This window comes from Anabrus simplex, chromosome 3, assembly GCF_040414725.1.
Source record: "Anabrus simplex isolate iqAnaSimp1 chromosome 3, ASM4041472v1, whole genome shotgun sequence".
In the NCBI taxonomy this organism is placed as follows: Eukaryota; Metazoa; Arthropoda; class Insecta; order Orthoptera; family Tettigoniidae; genus Anabrus; species Anabrus simplex.
The window spans coordinates 263,709,045-263,728,218 of record NC_090267.1 but is presented as its reverse complement, the minus strand read 5'-3'; the positions used below and the strand labels follow the sequence as shown (position 1 = coordinate 263,728,218).

At 38.5% G+C, this 19,174-nt stretch overlaps 1 protein-coding gene across 3 annotated transcripts in view; it reads left to right on the top strand.

Annotated features, from left to right (window-relative positions):
• Window positions 1-19,174, top strand: part of Mys45A (SDA1 domain containing protein Mys45A) — a 274,404-nt gene that overhangs the window by 235,991 nt on the left and 19,239 nt on the right. For all 3 annotated transcript variants that reach the window (XM_067143006.2, XM_067143005.2, XM_067143007.2), the window contains exons 18-19: window positions 6,554-6,638; window positions 12,376-12,531. In XM_067143006.2, coding sequence (XP_066999107.2) covers window positions 6,554-6,638; window positions 12,376-12,531 — 241 coding nt within the window. The remainder of the gene's footprint in view (window positions 1-6,553; window positions 6,639-12,375; window positions 12,532-19,174) is intronic.

The window sequence follows — 19,174 nt, the reverse complement described above, 5'->3', positions numbered from 1 at the left end:
CTTGCATACAATCTTTCTGCAGTATTAAATATGAACGACCTTACTTGAAAATGTTGAAAGCATTGTTGGAATCTGGTAGTTTCAGCGTGTTGACTGGGGAGATCGATATTCTGGCCTCGGAAATAGGATTGGTACAAATCCACATCAGAACATTTAAAAACTTTAACTTGTAAGGAATACTTCCAAATTGAGCTATTCTGGTAGAAGAAATGTGAGCTTTTGAGATCGCCTATCATATGGCAAAGATCAGTGCTGCATGACCACCATATTCGTGGCTTAAATCTTCTAGAAATATTCCTTTTTAAAAAGGACAAGGTCTGGAAAGAAAGAGATATAAACATTAATGGGTTTAAAGCCCTCGGATATCTAAGAAAAGAGATTCCATCACGAATGTATGAGGTAAAAGCTTACCCTCAAATTGGATGAAACTCCCTATAGCTGGTTTATGACTGAGCCTCCCTCTGACTTGCTTTATGCCACGCTACTGCGCGTGTTATAGTTGTGTTTTCTTTCGCGTGGCAGAATTTGGCTAGTGGCGGTGGGGGGATGGAACAGTGCTGTCAGTGGGGGAAGGGGAAATAGCTTGGCCTATAGTGGGAGCGGGGGCGGGAAGTTTTAATTAGAGGAGGTGACTTCAAATTATTAATTTTTCGCGATGATAGAAGCGATGGTATCTGTTCGTATAACGGACTTTTGTTCTCCTGTACGTCATTTAAATTTTTGTTTGCGTTAATACTCTGGTCCAAACCTATAAAAATATTTTCGTAATTGCTCATTAAGTTCCCTTTGCTCATTAAAAAAAAAATGATCAAGTCTTTATTTATGTCAGTATATCCGTGACCAGTATCTCTCATATGGACACTCATTGCAGAATACTTCTTGTGTCTGTTGGCATTGACGTGTTTGAGGTATCTAGGGCAAACAGGTAGGAGTTTTCAAACTGGATATCTTGAACACATCAATGCCAACAGACACAAGAAGTATTCTGCAATGAGTGTCCATATGGGAGATACTGGTCACCAATATACTGACATAAATAAAGACTTGATCTTTTTTTTTTAAATGAGCAAAGGGAACTTGATGAGCAATTACGAAAATATTTATATAGGTTTGGACCAGAGTATTAACGCAAACAAAAATTTAAATGACGAACAAGAAAATAAAAATCCGTTATACGAACAGATACCATCGCTCCTATCATCACGAAAAATTAATAATTTGAAGTCACCTGCTCTAATTAAAACTTCCCGCCCCTGCTCCCACTATAGGCCAAGCTATTTCCCCTTCCCCCACTGACAGCACTGTTCCATCCCCCCACCACCACTAGCCAAATTCTGCCACGCGAAAGAGAACACAACTATAACACGCCCAGTAGCGTGGCAAGAAGCAAGTCAGAGGGAGGCTCAGTCATAAACCAGCTATAGGGAGTTTCGTCCAATTTGAGGGTAAGCTTTTACCTCATACATTCGTGATGGAATCTCTCTTCTTAGATATCCGAGGGCTTTAAACCCATTAATTTTTATATATCTTTTTTTCCAGTCCTTGTCCTTTTTAAAAAGGAATATTTCTTAAGTTTTAAGGCATGAATATGGTGGTCATGCAGCGCTGATCTTTGCCATATGATAGGCGATCTCAAAAGCTCAGATTTCTTCTACCAGAATAGCTCAATTTGGAAGTATTCCGTACAAGTTAAAGTTTTTAAATGTTCTGATGTGGATTTGTACCAATCTTATTTCCAAGGCCAGAATTTCAATCCCCCAGTCAACACGCTGAAACTACCAGATTCCAACAATGCTTGCAACATTTTCAAGTAAGGTCGTTCATATTTAATACTGCAGAAAGATTGTTTGCAAGAAGTGTTAAACTACTTCATTAAATATGTGTATATTTGTTCTCCAGTATTTTCTCAACAGTTCATAAAGGAACTTCCATTTTAAATACGGACAGCAACAATGGACATTGTATTCCGTACGAGATGTTATGGCAGGCATGTCAATTTTCAAGTTATATTTCAATTTTAACATTGAACACAACAAAAGTTTTTGCAAGAAATGAGGTCACTTTGTGTAAGTAATGTATTTATATATTTATATTTCTTTTGTGTTTCTCAAATAATCCTTAAAAAGGCATTGGGTTCTTCCATTTGTTTCAATTTCTGAACAATGAGTTTTTGTAATCTACCATGTGATTTTATGGTTAATGAAGTCTCAAATAGAGACGAAATGTGTCCCTAATATTTAATATGTTTTTAATTAAATAGTTTATCACTTGTAAATTGATGTGTATTGAGTGGGTGGACCAAAACGTAACATTGTTTCTTAGTTTTAACTGTATCAATAAGGATTTATACGATGAAGTTTGTAAATTGTACTGATATAATTTTACTATAATCTGCTATAATCTATCAGCTTCATTGTCCGTATTGATAGTTTGACCACACAAGTATGAAGGATAAGAGTTTTCCACCTAATCAATACTTTATTATACAAAGTGTCTAATAGTTTAAATTACATTAAAACACAGTACCGGTTTCGACCTGTTAAATAGGTCATCGTCAGCTGTTGATGAACCTGCTTATTAAATAGCGACTGTACAGAATAAAACATTACTAAGAATAAACAAGAATGCCACTATTCTAATAAAATGCAATGCTTAAAGTCTAAATATATACATATATACATATGGTACAGTTTTTGAAGTTACAAAGCTTTAACTTCCTGGAGTCCCAAAAAATGTTATATTATGCTATAATGTTAACAACAGGAAACAATTCTTAAAGTTTAAGGGATCACTGATATCATTGTGTCAGGATCAAATATCTTATGCTGCAATGCCACCAATAATTTCAGTTTGTTGTGTTTTTGTGTGTGATGAAGGTTAGATGGCTATACAACTATAGGTCTGTATTCACTTTTGCTGGAAACAAGTTATCTGGGGACTGGAATGTCCAGAAAGTTACCTGGAGTCACCAGCACTACCCTGACGCCCACAGCTGTAGAAGTTAGGATGAACAGCATTGCCTCAATTTAACAGTTTATAGCATGGAGTATACGGTAGAATTTCAGTACCACTTTCATTATGCCTAAAATTAAACCACACATTTCAGGTCATTTAAGATAAATAGTAGGAGAGTTTGTTGTTATTATGTCCTCTATTGATGGAAGCATGCTATATTGTAAGTTGTGGGAAATAAATGCATCAACTGAACGACATTTTACTGTGACACAGCATATTTGGTTCGAAAAGCACATGCATGCTCTTATGCATGGATCAAAGGAAGCTAAATTTCAACATTCGCTACCTTCAGTTGCTTCACGACCCACCATGTCCACACAGTTTAGTTAAGAAATGTATGACATGTTAGTGTCAGCAAACATTCTACTATTTTAAAAGAGTTCTGTACATTTTTGTAAAAACACACAACCCAAGAAATACCAGACAAGTTGACATTATGAAAGAATTATTTACCACTCTGCTACGAAGAAACCTGAAATAAATTAAGGTATGGTACTCACGGGAAGAAGCTATGGACCTGTATCAATGATACCACAGATGTTGTGGAGTGCTATGTAGCCAATGTTGTGACTGGGACTTTGGAATTGGATAGACCAGTGAAATAATTTTATTGAGTGCTGTGTTATTAAAAAAGGCAAATTGCTCAACAGTATCCAAACTGTTTGACATAGCTATGTTTCTTCTGTGGCCTGAGGACATTAAGCATGACTGCTTTTATCTTTAATTGATTCAGCACTATGTACGGTATGAGCAAAAGGCACTTTACTCTAAAATGCCACATGTCACCATTTGCCAGACACAGTATCCAAGAAGTACCAGCAAATTATCCCAACATTGACAGGCTTATGGTTAATGTTAACAATGGGGAAAATTTCAGGTAGTAAAACAAATAGTGCAAATTTATTGTGAAGAATCTGCTTCAATACAAATTACTCAGGCATGGTGGGCAATTTGGCTTTTATTAAGTCGAACTTTGCATTGTGGTCAACAACTATCACATCACTGGAAAAAAATAAGGGTTTAGGCAAGGGTAGATTTAATTTCAGTAATTACAGTAAACAGGTGGAAACCAGTGTTAACACTTGTTGTAAAAATTGCTACAGCTATTGTTTATAAACTGAAAAGAAAGGTTTGACAAAAATAATGGGTGCAAATCTTTGTGTCAAATCTCAGATATACCTTGTGTTAAAAGCTACTCCATGGATGGGATTGAGGAGATTGAACTATCAACGTTCTTCCCTAATTTGTATGCTCCGATCATATCAGCTGATGTAGAATGTAGCCTTTCAAGATATAAAAATCTTGGGAGATAACTGTAGGTCCTTCATGTTCGACAAGCTGAGAAAGACATTTCTAGTTTGGTGCAACTTAGGCAGTGGCGAATTAAAAGAAAATTTTGCTTCTCATAAAAGATTATATTCAATAATTATTTTAAAAATTATGTAGGCCCACTTGAGAATGACAATTTAATAACTTTTTTTTTTTTTTGCTAGCGGCTTTACGTCGCACTGACACAGATAAGTCTTATGGCGACGATGGGATAGGAAAGGCCTAGGAGTTGGAAGGAATCGGCCGTGGCCTTAATTAAGGTACAGCCCCAGCATTTGCCTGGTGTGAAAATGGAAAACCACGGAAAACCATCTTCAGGGCTGCCGATAGTGGGATTCGAACCTCCTATCTCCCGGATGCAAGCTCACAGCCGCACGCCTCTACGCGCACGGCCAACTCGCCCGGTTAATAACATTAGATCTACAAGGACATTATTATTATCTGTGGACTACTTTTTAATTATGATCAGTTTTTGTGATGTATCCAGTATTTTGTAGTATTTTAATCAGAATTTTGTAAGGTTTATGGGATTTGCAGATTCATAATCAGTGTTTTAAACTGGATATAAAAATGTTGATGTCCCATTTTATGAAAAGTTAAATTATGTCATTTTAGGATCCTAATGTATTCAGACTTTTTGATCAATACTAATATGTTGATGATAAATTATTATTAGTTCTGTTTGTTTTTAACATGTTTGTTTTTAGCTATTAACTTTGTTTAAATTATTCAGCTGGAGAAGGCCCAAGTAGGGTCGAAACATGTACATGTGAATGTCATATGTGAGGGCTGTAAATAAAAGAGTGTCACCGTAGTCCAGACACTTGCAGAAGATCGGGCATGAGCAAATAGAATATGGGAATAGTCAGGGGGTGCTTTTGTCAACATGTAGTGTGCATTTTGACAGGTATCCATTTGGGAGTGTTGTTGCTGTGTGGCATTGAAGTTAAGAGTGTCGATTTCACCACTTTAAAGCATGTTTTCAAAAGGTGATCAGCATTCGTGGATTAAAATCGAGGTTGCCCGTAGCAAAATAGCATCAGAATGTTATCGAGGATTACGCGAAGCCTGTGGTGAGAATGCATTACTGTATAGGATGGCTGCACAATGGGTCAAGGCATTTCTTGTGGGTCAGAATAAGATTGTGGATTTGCATCACACAGGTCAGCGTCCATTCCTAAAGATCATTTCAACATCATAAGTAATCTCATTTCCATAGACTATTGATGGACTGTCTGGGAATTATCCGTAGAGGTTGGTCTCAGTCATCAAACGGTGCGGCACATACTGACAAAATGTCTTAACATGAGGAAAATTGAATCCTATTGGGTTCCACATCAACTCACCGGCATACAGAAATGACACCGGTATGCACTGGCTGTCATCCACCTGGACAGATACCCGCAATGAAGGGAAGCATTTCTGCAGCATATTGTTACCATTGATGAGATGCGGGCACGAGCCTATGAGCCTAAATTAAAGCATCAATTGAATGAATGGCATCGCCCAGGTTTGCCACGTCCACAGAAATTTCGACAGGAACCCGGTCGGGTGAAGCTTTTGCCGATTGTGACATATGACGACGAGGGTGTTATTCTTACGCATGCTGTGCCTGAGGGTTAAACTGTCGACAGTGACTATTATTGCCAATTTCTGGAGCGACATCTGCGTCCAGCTATGCGGCACAAACATCCACGTTTATTGTGAGACTATCGCCCAGTCATATTGCATGACAATGCACGTTCTCATGTCACAAACAATGTCGAGCTCTTTTTCTAACATTGGCATTTAGAGGTCTCGGAACACCCTCCGTACTCACCAGACATGAGTCCTTGTGACTTCGACCTGCTTCGAAAGTTGAAGGAACCCCTCGGAGGCTGCCAATTTCCTGATGTGGCATCTGTACTGCGCGTAGTAGGACGCTATGTTGCTGTCATCAACAGAGAAGGCCTTGCTAACGGTCCCCAACAGCTTTCTGACATTTTGCAAAAGGTAATAGACTTTACGGAGGAAGGAATGTAATGCGATTGTACTTGTTAGTTCATGAAATATTGCATTCTGTCAATATTGCCACTACTTTATTCACAGCCCTATTATTGAACAGGTGGAGTTTTAGTGATTTATTTATAAGAAATTTTGCCTGACTAAAAAGTTTCATAATTACAAGAAAACAAACTAATGATTCAGTAATTCTGTCTCTTGCTCTTAGGGGCGAGCTAGTCTCCCTTGGCGATATCGAGAACATCTACAAGAAGCGGCGACATGACAAACAAGCCCGCCTTGAATCTGTAAAGGTGAGTTTCCATTTTATTTGTTTACACCTCTTGGTTATAAAATAATTTGCATTGCCATATGGAATGTCATTGTTAAATCTGCAAGTTTACTAAAATACAGTACAACCCATATTTTGGTTTAAGTTGCACAATATTATCTTGCACCATTTCCCTTGAGCCTTATAAGTTGATACCTCGATGGTATAGCAGGCATTTTGAAACAGGAATCGTAGTAAAATTGACTTTATGAGGAGGGAGAATTCAAAGTTAGTACTGGCTCTTTATTCAAAGGGTTCATAAAGCCAGTGAGGAGAAATGTACAGTAAACAAGGAGAAAAGTAGGAAACAAAAAAATAATAAAATAAGTATGCATTTCGGATTGCTTGATAAATGAGATATTACTAGTTGTTTTTATGAACTTAAGTGCCTATAGTAGTCAAAAATATTTCAAAAGTAGGTCATGAAGTTGAGAAGTGAGGGTGTGTGTGTGTGTGTGTGTGTGGTCGGGGGGAAGAGGGGAAGCTATACATCTTTGATCTCTGCATGGGAGTGTTTACTGTAGGTTTGCTTGATATAGTTTTTAGTACTTTCAGCAGATATAAGAATTACTTTTGAATTGTTTGACATTTAATAATGTTTACTGTACTCTTGGCACACATAAAAATTAATAATACTGCACATAAATTATTTTCAAAGGACATGGGAAATCAAACAAGAGATGAAAGAATGTGGAAGTGAACTGGACCCAGTCCTAGGTTCGTAGCCCATGTAACTGAGATCATGATCAAGAAATCAGATTCTTAGTAAAATAAATGTATTACTTTTAAGAATAGAAATTCAGTTAACAAACATTAGTATAAATAAACAAAATCATAAAAGAGAATAGAAGGAAATTGAGCCTAATTAAAAGCCATTGCCTTTATTTAATACATTAGAGAAATAATAAATTACAACATGAAGCTTCCTCTGCGAACCATGTGACCTTGCCGCGGTGGGGAGGCTTGCGTGTCCCAATGATGCAGATAGCTGAGCTGCAGGTGCAACCATGTCGGATGGATATCTGTTGAGAGACCAGACTAACGAATGGTCCATCGAAAGGGGGGTAGCAGCCTTTCGGTAGTTGCAAGGGCGGCAGTCTAGATGATTGACTGATACGACCTTGTAATAATATTCAACATGGCTTAGCTGTGTTGATACTGCTACACGGCTGAAAGCAACAGGAAACTACAGCCGTAACTACCTCCCGAGGACATGCAGCTCTCTCTGTATGAATGATGTACTGATGATGGCTTCCTCCTGGGTAAAATATTCCGGAGGTAAACTAGTCCCCCATTCGGATCTCCGGGTGGGGACTACATGAGAGGGGGCGATCATCAGGAAGATGATGCGAGTCGGAGCGTGGAATGTTAGAAGTTTGAATCGTTGTGCTAGGTTAGAGAATCTGAAAAGGGAGATGGATAGACTAAAGTTAGATGTAGTTGGTATAAGTGAAGTACGTTGGCAGGAAGACAAGATTTTTGGTCAGGCGACTACCGAATTATCAACACAAAATCAAACAGGGGAAATGCAGGAGTTGGTTTAATAATGAATAAGAAAATAGGGCAGCGGGTAAGCTACTATGACCAGCATAGTGAAAGAATTATTGTCGTCAAGATAGACACCAAACCAGTGCCCACCACAATAGTGCAGGTCTGTATGCCTACTAGTTCAGCGGATGATGTAGAAATCGAAAGAATATATGAGGAGATAGAAGATTTAATACAATATGTAAAAGGTGACGAGAATCTAATTGTGATGGGAGACTGGAATGCAGTGGTAGGCCAAGGAAGATAAGGTAGTACAGTAGGAGAATTTGGATTGGGACAAAGGAACGAAAGAGGAAGTCGGCTGGTTGAATTCTGCACAGAGCATAATTTAGTCCTTGCCAATACTTGGTTCAAACACCACAAACGACGGCTGTATATATGGACGAGACCTGGAGACACTGGAAGGTATCAAATAGACTTCATTATGATTAGGCAGAGATTCAGAAACCAGGTGTTGGATTGTAAAACTTTCCCAGGAGCAGACGTGGACTCTGACCACAACTTGTTGGTCATGAAATGCCATCTGAAGTTGAAGAAATTGAAGAAAGGAAAGAATGCAAAAAGATGGGATCTAGACAAACTGAAAGAAAAGAGTGTGAGGGATTGTTTCAAGGAACATGTTGCACAAGGACTAAATGAAAAGGCTGAAGAAAACACTATGCAGGAAGAGTGGAAAGTCATGAAAAATGCAGTAGGGCTGCTGAAGAAATGTTAGGAAGGAAGAAAAGATCAACTAAGAATCAGTGGATAACTCAGCAGATACTAGACCTGATTGATGAACGACGAAAATACAAGAATGCTAGAAATGAAGAGGTCAGAAAAGAATACAGGCGATTACAGAATCAAGTGGATAGAAAGTGCAAGGTAGCTAAGGAAGAATGGCTGAAGGGGAAGTGCAAGGATGTCAAAGGCTGTATGGTCCTGGGAAAGGTAGATGCTGCATACAGGAAAATCAAGGAAACCTTTGGAGAAAGGAAATCTAGGTTAATGAATATTAAGAGCTCAGATGGAAAGCCACTTCTAGGGAAAGAAGACAAAGCAGAAAGATGGCAGGAGCATATCCAACAGTTGTATCAAGGTAAAAATGTAGATAATTTGGTTCTGGAACATGAAGAGTCTGTTGATGCTGATGAAATGGGAGACCCAATTTTGAGGTCAGAGTTTGACAGAGCTGTGAGTGACCTAAATAGGAACAAGGCACCTGGAAATTATGACATTCCCTCTGAATTACTGACTGCCTTAGGAGAAACCAGCATGGCAAGGTTATTTAATTTAGTGTGCAAGATGTATGAGACAGGAGAAGTCCCATCTGATTTTCGGCAGAATGTTGTTATACCTATTCCCAAGAAAGCCGGTGCTGACAGGTTTGAAAACTACCGCACCATTAGTTTAGTATCTCATGCCTGCAAAATTTTAACACATATTATTTACAGAAGAATGGAAAAACAAGTGGAAGCTGAGTTGGGAGAGGATCAATTTGGCTTTAGAAGAAATGTAGGAACACTGGAAGCAATCCTGACTTTACGTCTGATCTTAGAGGATCGAATCAAGAAGGACAAGCCCACGTACATGGCATTCGTAGATCTAGAAAAGGCATTCGATAATGTTGATTGGACCCAGCTATTTATGATTCTGAAGATGATAGAGATCAGATACCGAGAACGAAGAATTATCTACAATCTGTATAAAAATCAGTCTGCAGTGATAAGAATCGAGGGCTTTGAAAAAGAAGCAGCAATCCAGAAAGGAGTGAGGCAAGGCTGCAGTTTGTCCCCTCTCCTTTTCAGTGTTTACATAGAACAGGCAGTAAAGGAAATCAAAGAGAAATTTGGAAAGGGAGTCGCAGTCCAAGGAGAGGAAAGCAAAACCTTGAGATTTGCCGATGATATTGTTATTTTATCTGAGACTGCAAAAGATCTCGAGAAGTTGCTGAATGGTATGGATGAAGTCTTGGGTAAGGAGTACAAGATGAAAATAAATAAGTCCAAAACAAAAGTAATAGAGTGCAGTCGAATGAAGGCAGGTGATGTAGGAAATATTAGATCAGGAAATGAAGTCTTAAAGGAAGTAGATGAATATTGTTACTTGGGTAGTAAAATAACTAACGATGGCAGAGGTAAGGAGGACATAAAATGCAGACTAGCACAAGCAAGGAAGAGCTTTGTTAAGAAAAGAAATTTGCTCACTTCAGACATTGATATCGGAATTTGAAAGATGTTTTTGAAGACTTTCGTGTTTAGCGTGGCATTGTATGGAAGTGAAACATGGACGATAACTAGCTCAGAAAGAAAGAGAATAGAAGCTTTTGAAATGTGGTGTTACAGAAGAATGCTGAAAGTGAGATGGATAGATCGAATCACGAATGAAGAGATACTGAATCGAATTGGTGAGAGGAGATCGATTTGGCTAAATTTGACGAGAAGAAGAGATAGAATGATAGGACACATGTTAAGACACCCAAGACTTGTTCAGTTGGGTTTTGAAGGAAGTGTAGGTGGTAAGAACGGTAGGGGTAGACCAAGTTATGAATATGACAAGCAGATTAGAGTAGATGTAGGATACAATAGTTATGTAGAAATGAAAAGGTTAGCACAGGGTAGGGTGGCATGGAGAGCTGCATGAAAGAAGTCTATGGACTGATGACTCAACACACACACAACATGAAGAGTAATATACCAAATGAGAGATGTTACTGTACAAAAACTAATTCAAAAATGTAAAACAAATCAATAGAGACATCTTTCAGCATTGCCTTAACCCTTTGAGGGTCGGGTTTTTGAAGCATTGACATATCCCACAATTTAGGTTTCTGCATGCATATACATATAAACCCCATTATAATTTACTGTTGAGGCACATAATACATTATATTTGTTAAAATGGCCAAGTCATACATGAAAAAAGAGAAAAATCACAAAATTGCACAACCTTCATGATTAATAATGTTTTTTTTCTTGGTATTTCACAAAATATGGTGGTGGGCACAGATGTTGTTACACTCTTTTCAATTATATATGGGCTTTTGGTTCTCTTTTTGGGCTGATTTTTTTATTTTGAGGTAGGGACTGTTATCATTGAAAGAATTGATTTATACTGATTACAGAGCATGAGCTGAGAAAATATAGGAGTGTGGATGAATGGATCAGTAGATTGATATTTGTATACTTCTGTGGTATGTTTGTGTACATGACCCCCTCAGCTTAATTCCTAAATCTGACAAAGAAGCAGCCAAGAGTTTACAGTTCGTGTCCAGCTCATGACGCGGTGAATCTCCAATACTGCTTAAAACTATGCTCAAAAATGAAGTAACTCCTTGCGTGCAAATGTCAGGTCTTGCCTGTGCCTACCCCATGCGCCCAAATGTGGTGACCACAGGTATTTCTCGACCTTTAAGCTACTATCACAGTTTTGAGCAACACGTCACAGGTGGTAGAAGAGTAAGATTCCTTTATTGTCTGGCTTTCATTCTGTATTTCTTTCATTAGTATATAGTCATTTGTTTTGTTTCTTATTTAGCTTTGAAACAATGCATATGATGCTGGGCATCTTTTGTTAGTTAACAGCCAAGCAAAAGTGATACGCTGTTTCTGAAGAAAGAATAGTGAATTGCTTGTATGAAAGTAACAAAATCTTTCATGCTAAGTAAACATGGGTATGAGTGATGAAGTATATTCTAGTGACAGAGGAGTAAGATCAGAAGGTGACTCAGAAGTAATAACTTTTTTGAAGGCAACATTCCCTTATATGTGTCATCTGTAAATAAGAATCATTATTTTTAATTTTCTCTTGTAAACAGCCCTCATAAGATAAATTAGGTGATAATAGTTCTTAATAGTTTAAGTGGAAATGACAAAAATGTGTGTATGGTGTACACTGAAACTGGCAAGACATTCTAAATGAGGCCCAGAATTTCCTAGGATTGACCCAATTTACTCAAGAGAGTTAGGTCCCTGTATATCATGTTAAGATTACTATTTATTTGTTCTTTCAAATGGCTACAGAAATAAACAGATTTTCCTGGCAAATATTGGATACAAAAACATTATTGAAAGTTCAATATTTGTTTGTAAAATATTATTTTAGACAGCAAAAAAAATGTTGCTGCTGCTAATGTATGTTTGTTTGTTATAAATTACAATAAATACTTTAATAACAATTGGTATGATTTTCAGAAAGGGCAAGAAGACCGCGAAAAGTATGGCTATCAGGACCGGAGACAAAACCCTTTTTCAAGTAAAACAAACAGAGAGAAGAGGAAAACCAAGAACTACATGATGGTGAAACACAAGGTCCAGAGGAAGGTGAAGAGATCTTTCAAAGAGAAACAGGTGAGTGGAACTTGCTGTTTCAGTTAACCTATCACTGGTAATAGTTCCCACTATGCTGTATAATTCAAGATGGAAAACCAAGTTTATAGCTCAGAGTAGAGTGCTCCTCTTAGGCTCAGTCGAGTGGTATTTGAAGGCTCGAATACTCCAGCCTCATGAGAGTAGATTTACTGGCACATAAAAGAACTCTTGCACTACAAAATTTCAGCACCTTGCCATCTCTGAAAACCATAAAAGAAGTTAATAAGAGATAAAACAAATATCATTGAAATTAAAGTCAGAAAGTTAATGCAGAACAATGTATTAGCTTACCTTTGTACATAAGGGAGTGATGAAGAAAAGTCATCCTAGTACTCGTCAACTACTAACTTGAGAGAATCCCATGCCGTGAGGACAAGCTAGTGACAAATTGTCAAATATCAAATCAAATCAAAATCTCTTTATTTGCAAATGAGGTGTCTACCTCGGTGGCAAATGGTACACTAAAATACATTATTGTCAAGCACTAAATATTAAATTAACAAGAGAAGAAAATTTTTCCTATAATACAATATTATACAATTTACGCTAACAATGTTTTCTATTAAACACACAGCTCATCCTTAATAAATTTATATTGTTTACAAAATTCTAATTATAATATCTCCTGTACTACTTACAGATATAGTCAGCTGATATACAGTATGTGGAATTGCTTCAAATGATACTATAAAACTGGTATAACATTAATATTTACATTGCATTTATTTATTTACTTTTTTTTTTTTAACCCGTTCTGGATCCTAAGTAGCATAACAACCTGCTGCGTCTTAACCAGAGCCCCTTTTGCCACCACTTTTCAGAGTTCCTGAAGGGCCTTCACAGCTACCGTAGCGGTCCCAGGGCCCTCGAAGTCCCCACTGTACTTCACCCCTACAGGCAGTCCCCTACTTTGGCTGTCCAAACTCCTTAGACCAGGGGATGGAATTAATTTATTCACACACATTTTTTTAATTTACAATAACCTGCACCGGTCGAATGCCCTCTAACACTTCATTTATTTTCTCTGTTGCTGTTTATTCTCTTCTTGAATATCTGTACAGATTTTGGAAAAGGATCAAACACTACCCCTGGTAAACTGTTCCACTCCTTCACACCCTTCCCAATGAATGAAAATTTACCCCAATCGCTTCTGCTAAAATTCCTTCTAATTTTATATTTGTGGTCAGTCCTGCCGATATAATTATTTTCCAACTGAAGCCTCTCACGGATATCTCCCCATGCTTCTTCTCCTGTATAGGCTCTATATAATCCTGTAAGTCTAGTTTTCTCCCTTCTCTTACTTAAAGTTTCCCACCCAAGTTCCTTTAACATTTCTGATACACTACTCTTTCTCCTGAAATCCCCTGTTACAAATCTTGCTGCTTTCCTCTGCACACTATCTATTTCTTTTATTAGGTATTCTTGGTGAGGATCCCAAACACTGTTTGCATATTCCAATAATGGACGAACCATACTCAAGTAACTTTTTTCTTTTAATTCTTTGTTGCATCCTTTAAGTAGCCTCATTATGACATGTAATGATCTGTATGCTTTCCCAACAATGTCATCAATATGACCCTTCCAGTGCAAATTACTTTCAAATCTCACACCTAAGTATTTGCACTTGCCATCTTTTGGGATAACTACCTCATCCAAAGTATAATCAAATTCAGTTTTAAAACTCCTGTTTGTAAAAGTTGTAACAGTTGATTTGCCTCCATTAACCTTCATATTATTTTCTTCAACCCATTGTTGGATACTTTCAAGGTCCCTTTGTAATTCTGAACAATCCTCAATGTTGTTTATTTCTCTATAAACAATTATGTCATCTGCATACAATCTTATTTTTGATGTTATATTGTTCCCTAAATCATTTGCGTATATTAAGAAAAGTAACGGACCGATTATACTACCCTGTGCAATTCCCTTCCAAACTTTCTCTTCCTGAGATACATTATTTCCTACTTTGACTTTCTGAACCCTTGAATTTAGAAATGCTTTTATCCAACGTGTAACCCTTACGTCCAATCCTATTCCCTCCAATTTCTTTAATAATATTCCATGTTCCACTCTATCAAAGGCTTTGGAAAGATCTATGGCTATGCAATCTAACTGACCTCCTGAATCCAACTGATCTGATATGTCCTGCTGAAATCCCACCAGTTGTGCCTCACAAGAAAATTTCTTTCTAAATCCATACTGGCTCCTCATGAACCAATTTTTATCATCACATATCCCTCTGATGTACTTCGATATTAAACTCTCCAGAATTTTACAAACTATACTGGTCAGGCTGATTGGTCTGTAGTTCTCTGGTTTCCTTTTATCACCCTTTCCTTTATAAATTGGTATTATTATAGATTCCTTCCATTCCTTTGGTATTACACTATTATTTATGACATAGTCAAAGAGAAATTTTAAATAAGGCACTATGTACCACCCCATTGTCTTTAATACCTCCCCAGTAATTTGATCACTTCCTGCAGCTTTTCCTTGCTGAAGCAGTTGGATTTCTCTGAAAATATCTTCGTTTGTGAATGAGAAGCTTCTTGTTTCCCTCTGTCTCTCTCCCTCTCTAACTTCTGTTTCGGTTTCCAACTCTTGACAATCATCTACTGAATCTCTAAATTCCCTACTAAATAGGTTTGCTTTCTCAGTATCTGTTAAATAGTGTTCACCCCCTTCTCCCACCATTGTAGGAATTTGGACTCCTTTTCCTTTTTGATTCCTGATATATGAATACAGCTTTTTCCATTTCCCTTTGTGGTCATTACCCTCTTGAAGTATGCCATTCATATAATTCTCTTTTGCTTCCTTTTTCACTCTATTCAGTTCCCTCATTAGCTGTTTTCTAGTTTCTCTACTCTCCCTACCCTCTTTGATTTTCCTGTTTACTATTCTACATTTTCTTTTTAATTTTCTTATTTCCCTTGTATAATAAACAGGGTCTGAGGTCATTTTACCCTTCTTAACAGGTACAAATCTCTTCTCTCCTTCCCAAATAATTCCTTTAAATTTAGCCCAAAGTGTATCCACGTTACTCCCTTCACTTATCCAACAACTGAATTGTGATTTAAGGTAAGTCCCAAATTCATCAACTTTAGTTTTTCTGTACAATTTCTTGTCTTGTGTAACCCTCTTATTAAGCCTTTTTGGTACGAGTCCTACATCCATTATTACAGCCTTATGGTCTCCTATTCCTTCAATTACCTCAGTTTTATCAACAATTTCCCATGGTTTAACCAAGAATACATCTAGTAAGTTATTGAGACGAGTCGGTTCTTGTACTACTTGTGTAAATCCTCCCTCCCAAATTAACTTATTTGCCAGTTTCTGTTCATGGGCTTCACTTGCAGCTCCTTTCCATTCAACTTCAGGCAAATTTAGATCTCCCCCAATTATTACCATATCATTATTATTGTTTTTATGAGTATAATCTATTATTTTTTCAAAGATTTCTATGTCTCTTTCCTCTCTTCCAGGCCTGTATGTTCCTATAATTCCCACCTCCTTCATATTATCACAAACTAATTTTATCCCTAATATTTCATCCCTTTCATCGGTAAACCATTCATGTGAACAGTAAGTTTCCTTCACCAGAATAAATACCCCCCCTCCCTTTTTATCTCCTCGGTCTCTACGATAGACTGTGTACCCTTCTGGAAATACTTCTCTATTACCCACCCCTTCTTTCAACCACGATTCCACTCCTATCACCACATCAGTCTCATAAGATTCCATCAATGTACCGAATTTTAATTGTTTATTTACTACACTTTGACAGTTTACCAAGAGCAATCTCAGACTCCCTTCCTCCCTAAAACTTGACTGTTGCAATTGGGTAACTTGAAATTCCTTACTATCCTGAGTTTCTTTTTCTAGTTGACTGAGCCAGCTTGAAGTACAGCTGGCTCTTTCTACTAGTTTTCCTGGTCAGTATTATAACTCAAGGGAGTTGCCTGTTTTACAGTACATATCTTAAGATTAATAAAATCTAGAACAATATTTGCTATCTTTCGTTTACCTGAATTGTTTAGATGGAGGCCATGTTTTGTATAACAGTATCTCTCAAAACTGCTGCATTCAATAACCTGCATTCAATAATATGACTTGATGAACCTTGATATGGGTGGAACAAGGAAGTTCAATAAAATTGTCCTGTCTCATTAGCTATTTGGCTGATAGTGAGCCCCTTATGGGGAGATAATGTTGGCTGAGATGCAGTTACCAAGCTCATTAGCTGCAGTCACTTAGGTGCGGCCAGTATCCAGTATTCGGGAGATAGTGGGTTTGAACATCACTGTCGGCAGCTCTGAAGGTGGTTTTCTATGGTTTCCCATTTTCACACCAGGCAAATGCTGGGACTGTACCGTGAGTAAGGTCAGCCGCTTTCTTCCCACTCCTAGCCCTTTCCTGTCCCATCATCGTCATAAGACTTACCTGAATCGGTGCGACGTAAGGCAACTTGCTTTTTACAAACACTTTAGTTTATTATCCACCTAATCAATGCAGTTTACTCTCAAACAGTACAAGTTTTGACCGTACATTGCGGTTATCCTTAGCTATTGAATATAAAATTAGAATTAGGACATAGTGACGTCATAAACTGGGAGGGGGGGGGGGGGGTAAATCTTCTGAGTTAAGACTACAAATACAAACACTCAAAAATAGACTACTGTACACATTAAAAGTCCACACATTAGACATTTGATAAATGGTCAAGTGGATTTGAATAAAAACTAGTAGATCACTAGATTAATGACACTTAAAATTATTTCGAAATTGCACTTTTGTCGCACAAAACATGACGTAAAAATGCCATTGCCTATTAGCACTCCTATCTTAGATCATAGTAAAATATGCATTACAAGAAAATATCACAGTCTTCTTCTTTTCCTACCGCTTTTTCCCACACCTATGGGGTCGCGGGTGCGAACTGCATCGCACATGTGGATTTGGCCCTGTTCTACAGCCGGATGCCCTTCCTGACGCCAACCCTATATGGAGGGATGTAATCACTATTGTGTGTTTCTGTGGTGGTTGGTAGTATGCTATGTTGCCTGCATATGAAGAGGTGAGTGTTGGGACGGTCACATACACCCAGTCCCCGAGCCAGAATAATTAATCAGAAGCGATTAAAATCCCCGACTTGGCCGGGAATCGAACATCGGGACCTTCTGAACCAAAGACTAGTACGCTGACCATTCAGCCAATGAGTCGCACACAAAATTTCACAGTACTGATGCAAAAAAATGTATTAATTGTTGATGTGCCTGTCAACGCCATATCACTGAAGGAACGATCTTCTTTTGTTCCAATAAATTAAGGATATCCTGGTGTTAATAAAGTAAGGCTATCCGTCCATAAAGGCCTTTATACATAAAGCAACTTGTAAAAAAAATATATGCAATTGTGCCAAGTTTTATATGGGATAAGAGTTGGTCGACTTGACTTCGTTTGTGTACTTTTCAATTTACACTGATGGGCAACTGAATTGGAATATCTGTCATTTTGGTGCTGTCGTTGGCCAGGCTTTTGTAATAGTATGGCACAGCATGTGACTGCAGTGTCTTCTTGCCTCGTACTGACCGTGTGCGTAACAGTTGAACATAGGATGGGTAAGACAGAAGATCTCAGTGTGTTTGCAGCGAAATTGTTGGTGCCAGCCGTATAGGGTATTCCATCTTCGAAGTTGTGCATATACTGAGCTTTCCACGTCTCACTCGTCAAATAGTGTACTGTGAATATGTGTATTCGGGCAAAACCACCACCACCACGAATGTCAACTGTCTTGATGTACAACAGTTTGATGACAGGTCGCTCTTGACTTACTTGAATTTTAAGGGCAGAAAAGTGGGTCGCACTGCATTGGATCATTCGCGAATTTAATGCTGGACAACGACTAAGTGTGAGCAGCCATACCATTTCAGAACAATCTCTTCACAGTTGGGTACAGAGACAATATTGTCCCGCTGTGGTACCTCTGCTCTGCATATGTCACAAGGTATAAAGATTAATACGATTGGGGCTTGCAATTGTTCCCCATTCACGAGGAATTCCCAGTAAGCGCGAGTCATAAGCTCGCGTTGATTACGTCCCTGCCCTTTGTAATCACCGCCCGTCGCCACTACCGATTGAATGCTTTAGTGAGGTCTTCGGACCGGTGCGCGGGATCTGCTTCGCGCAGTTTCCGATGTGTCTGGAAAGATGACCAAACTTGATTATTTAGAGGAAGTAAAAGTCGTAACAAGGTTTCCGTAGGTGAACCTGCGGAAGGATCATTACCGAAATTGTTTTTAACAAAAAAACATTTCGAGGAGGAGGAGCAGTCGGGCGGCCCCGCGCGGTCCTCTCCTCCGGCGAGGCTCCCTCGAGGAGCAAGACTCCTGCCGAGCCCGCTGTTGCGAGCTCAGGCGAGTCCTGTTCGTACTGTGTAAGTGGTGGCCCCGGCCGTCGCCGACAGGGGGAGTGTCGCTTTCCGCGTCTCCCACGACGCAGACATTCGGCATTGGGTACCTACCTCCTCGCTCAGTGGAGGGTACCCGTCGCGGCTTCGGCCCGGCGGGAAGGTTTTAAATGAACGCCACGTCCATGCTCGAAACACTTCTTAGCTCTGTGACGA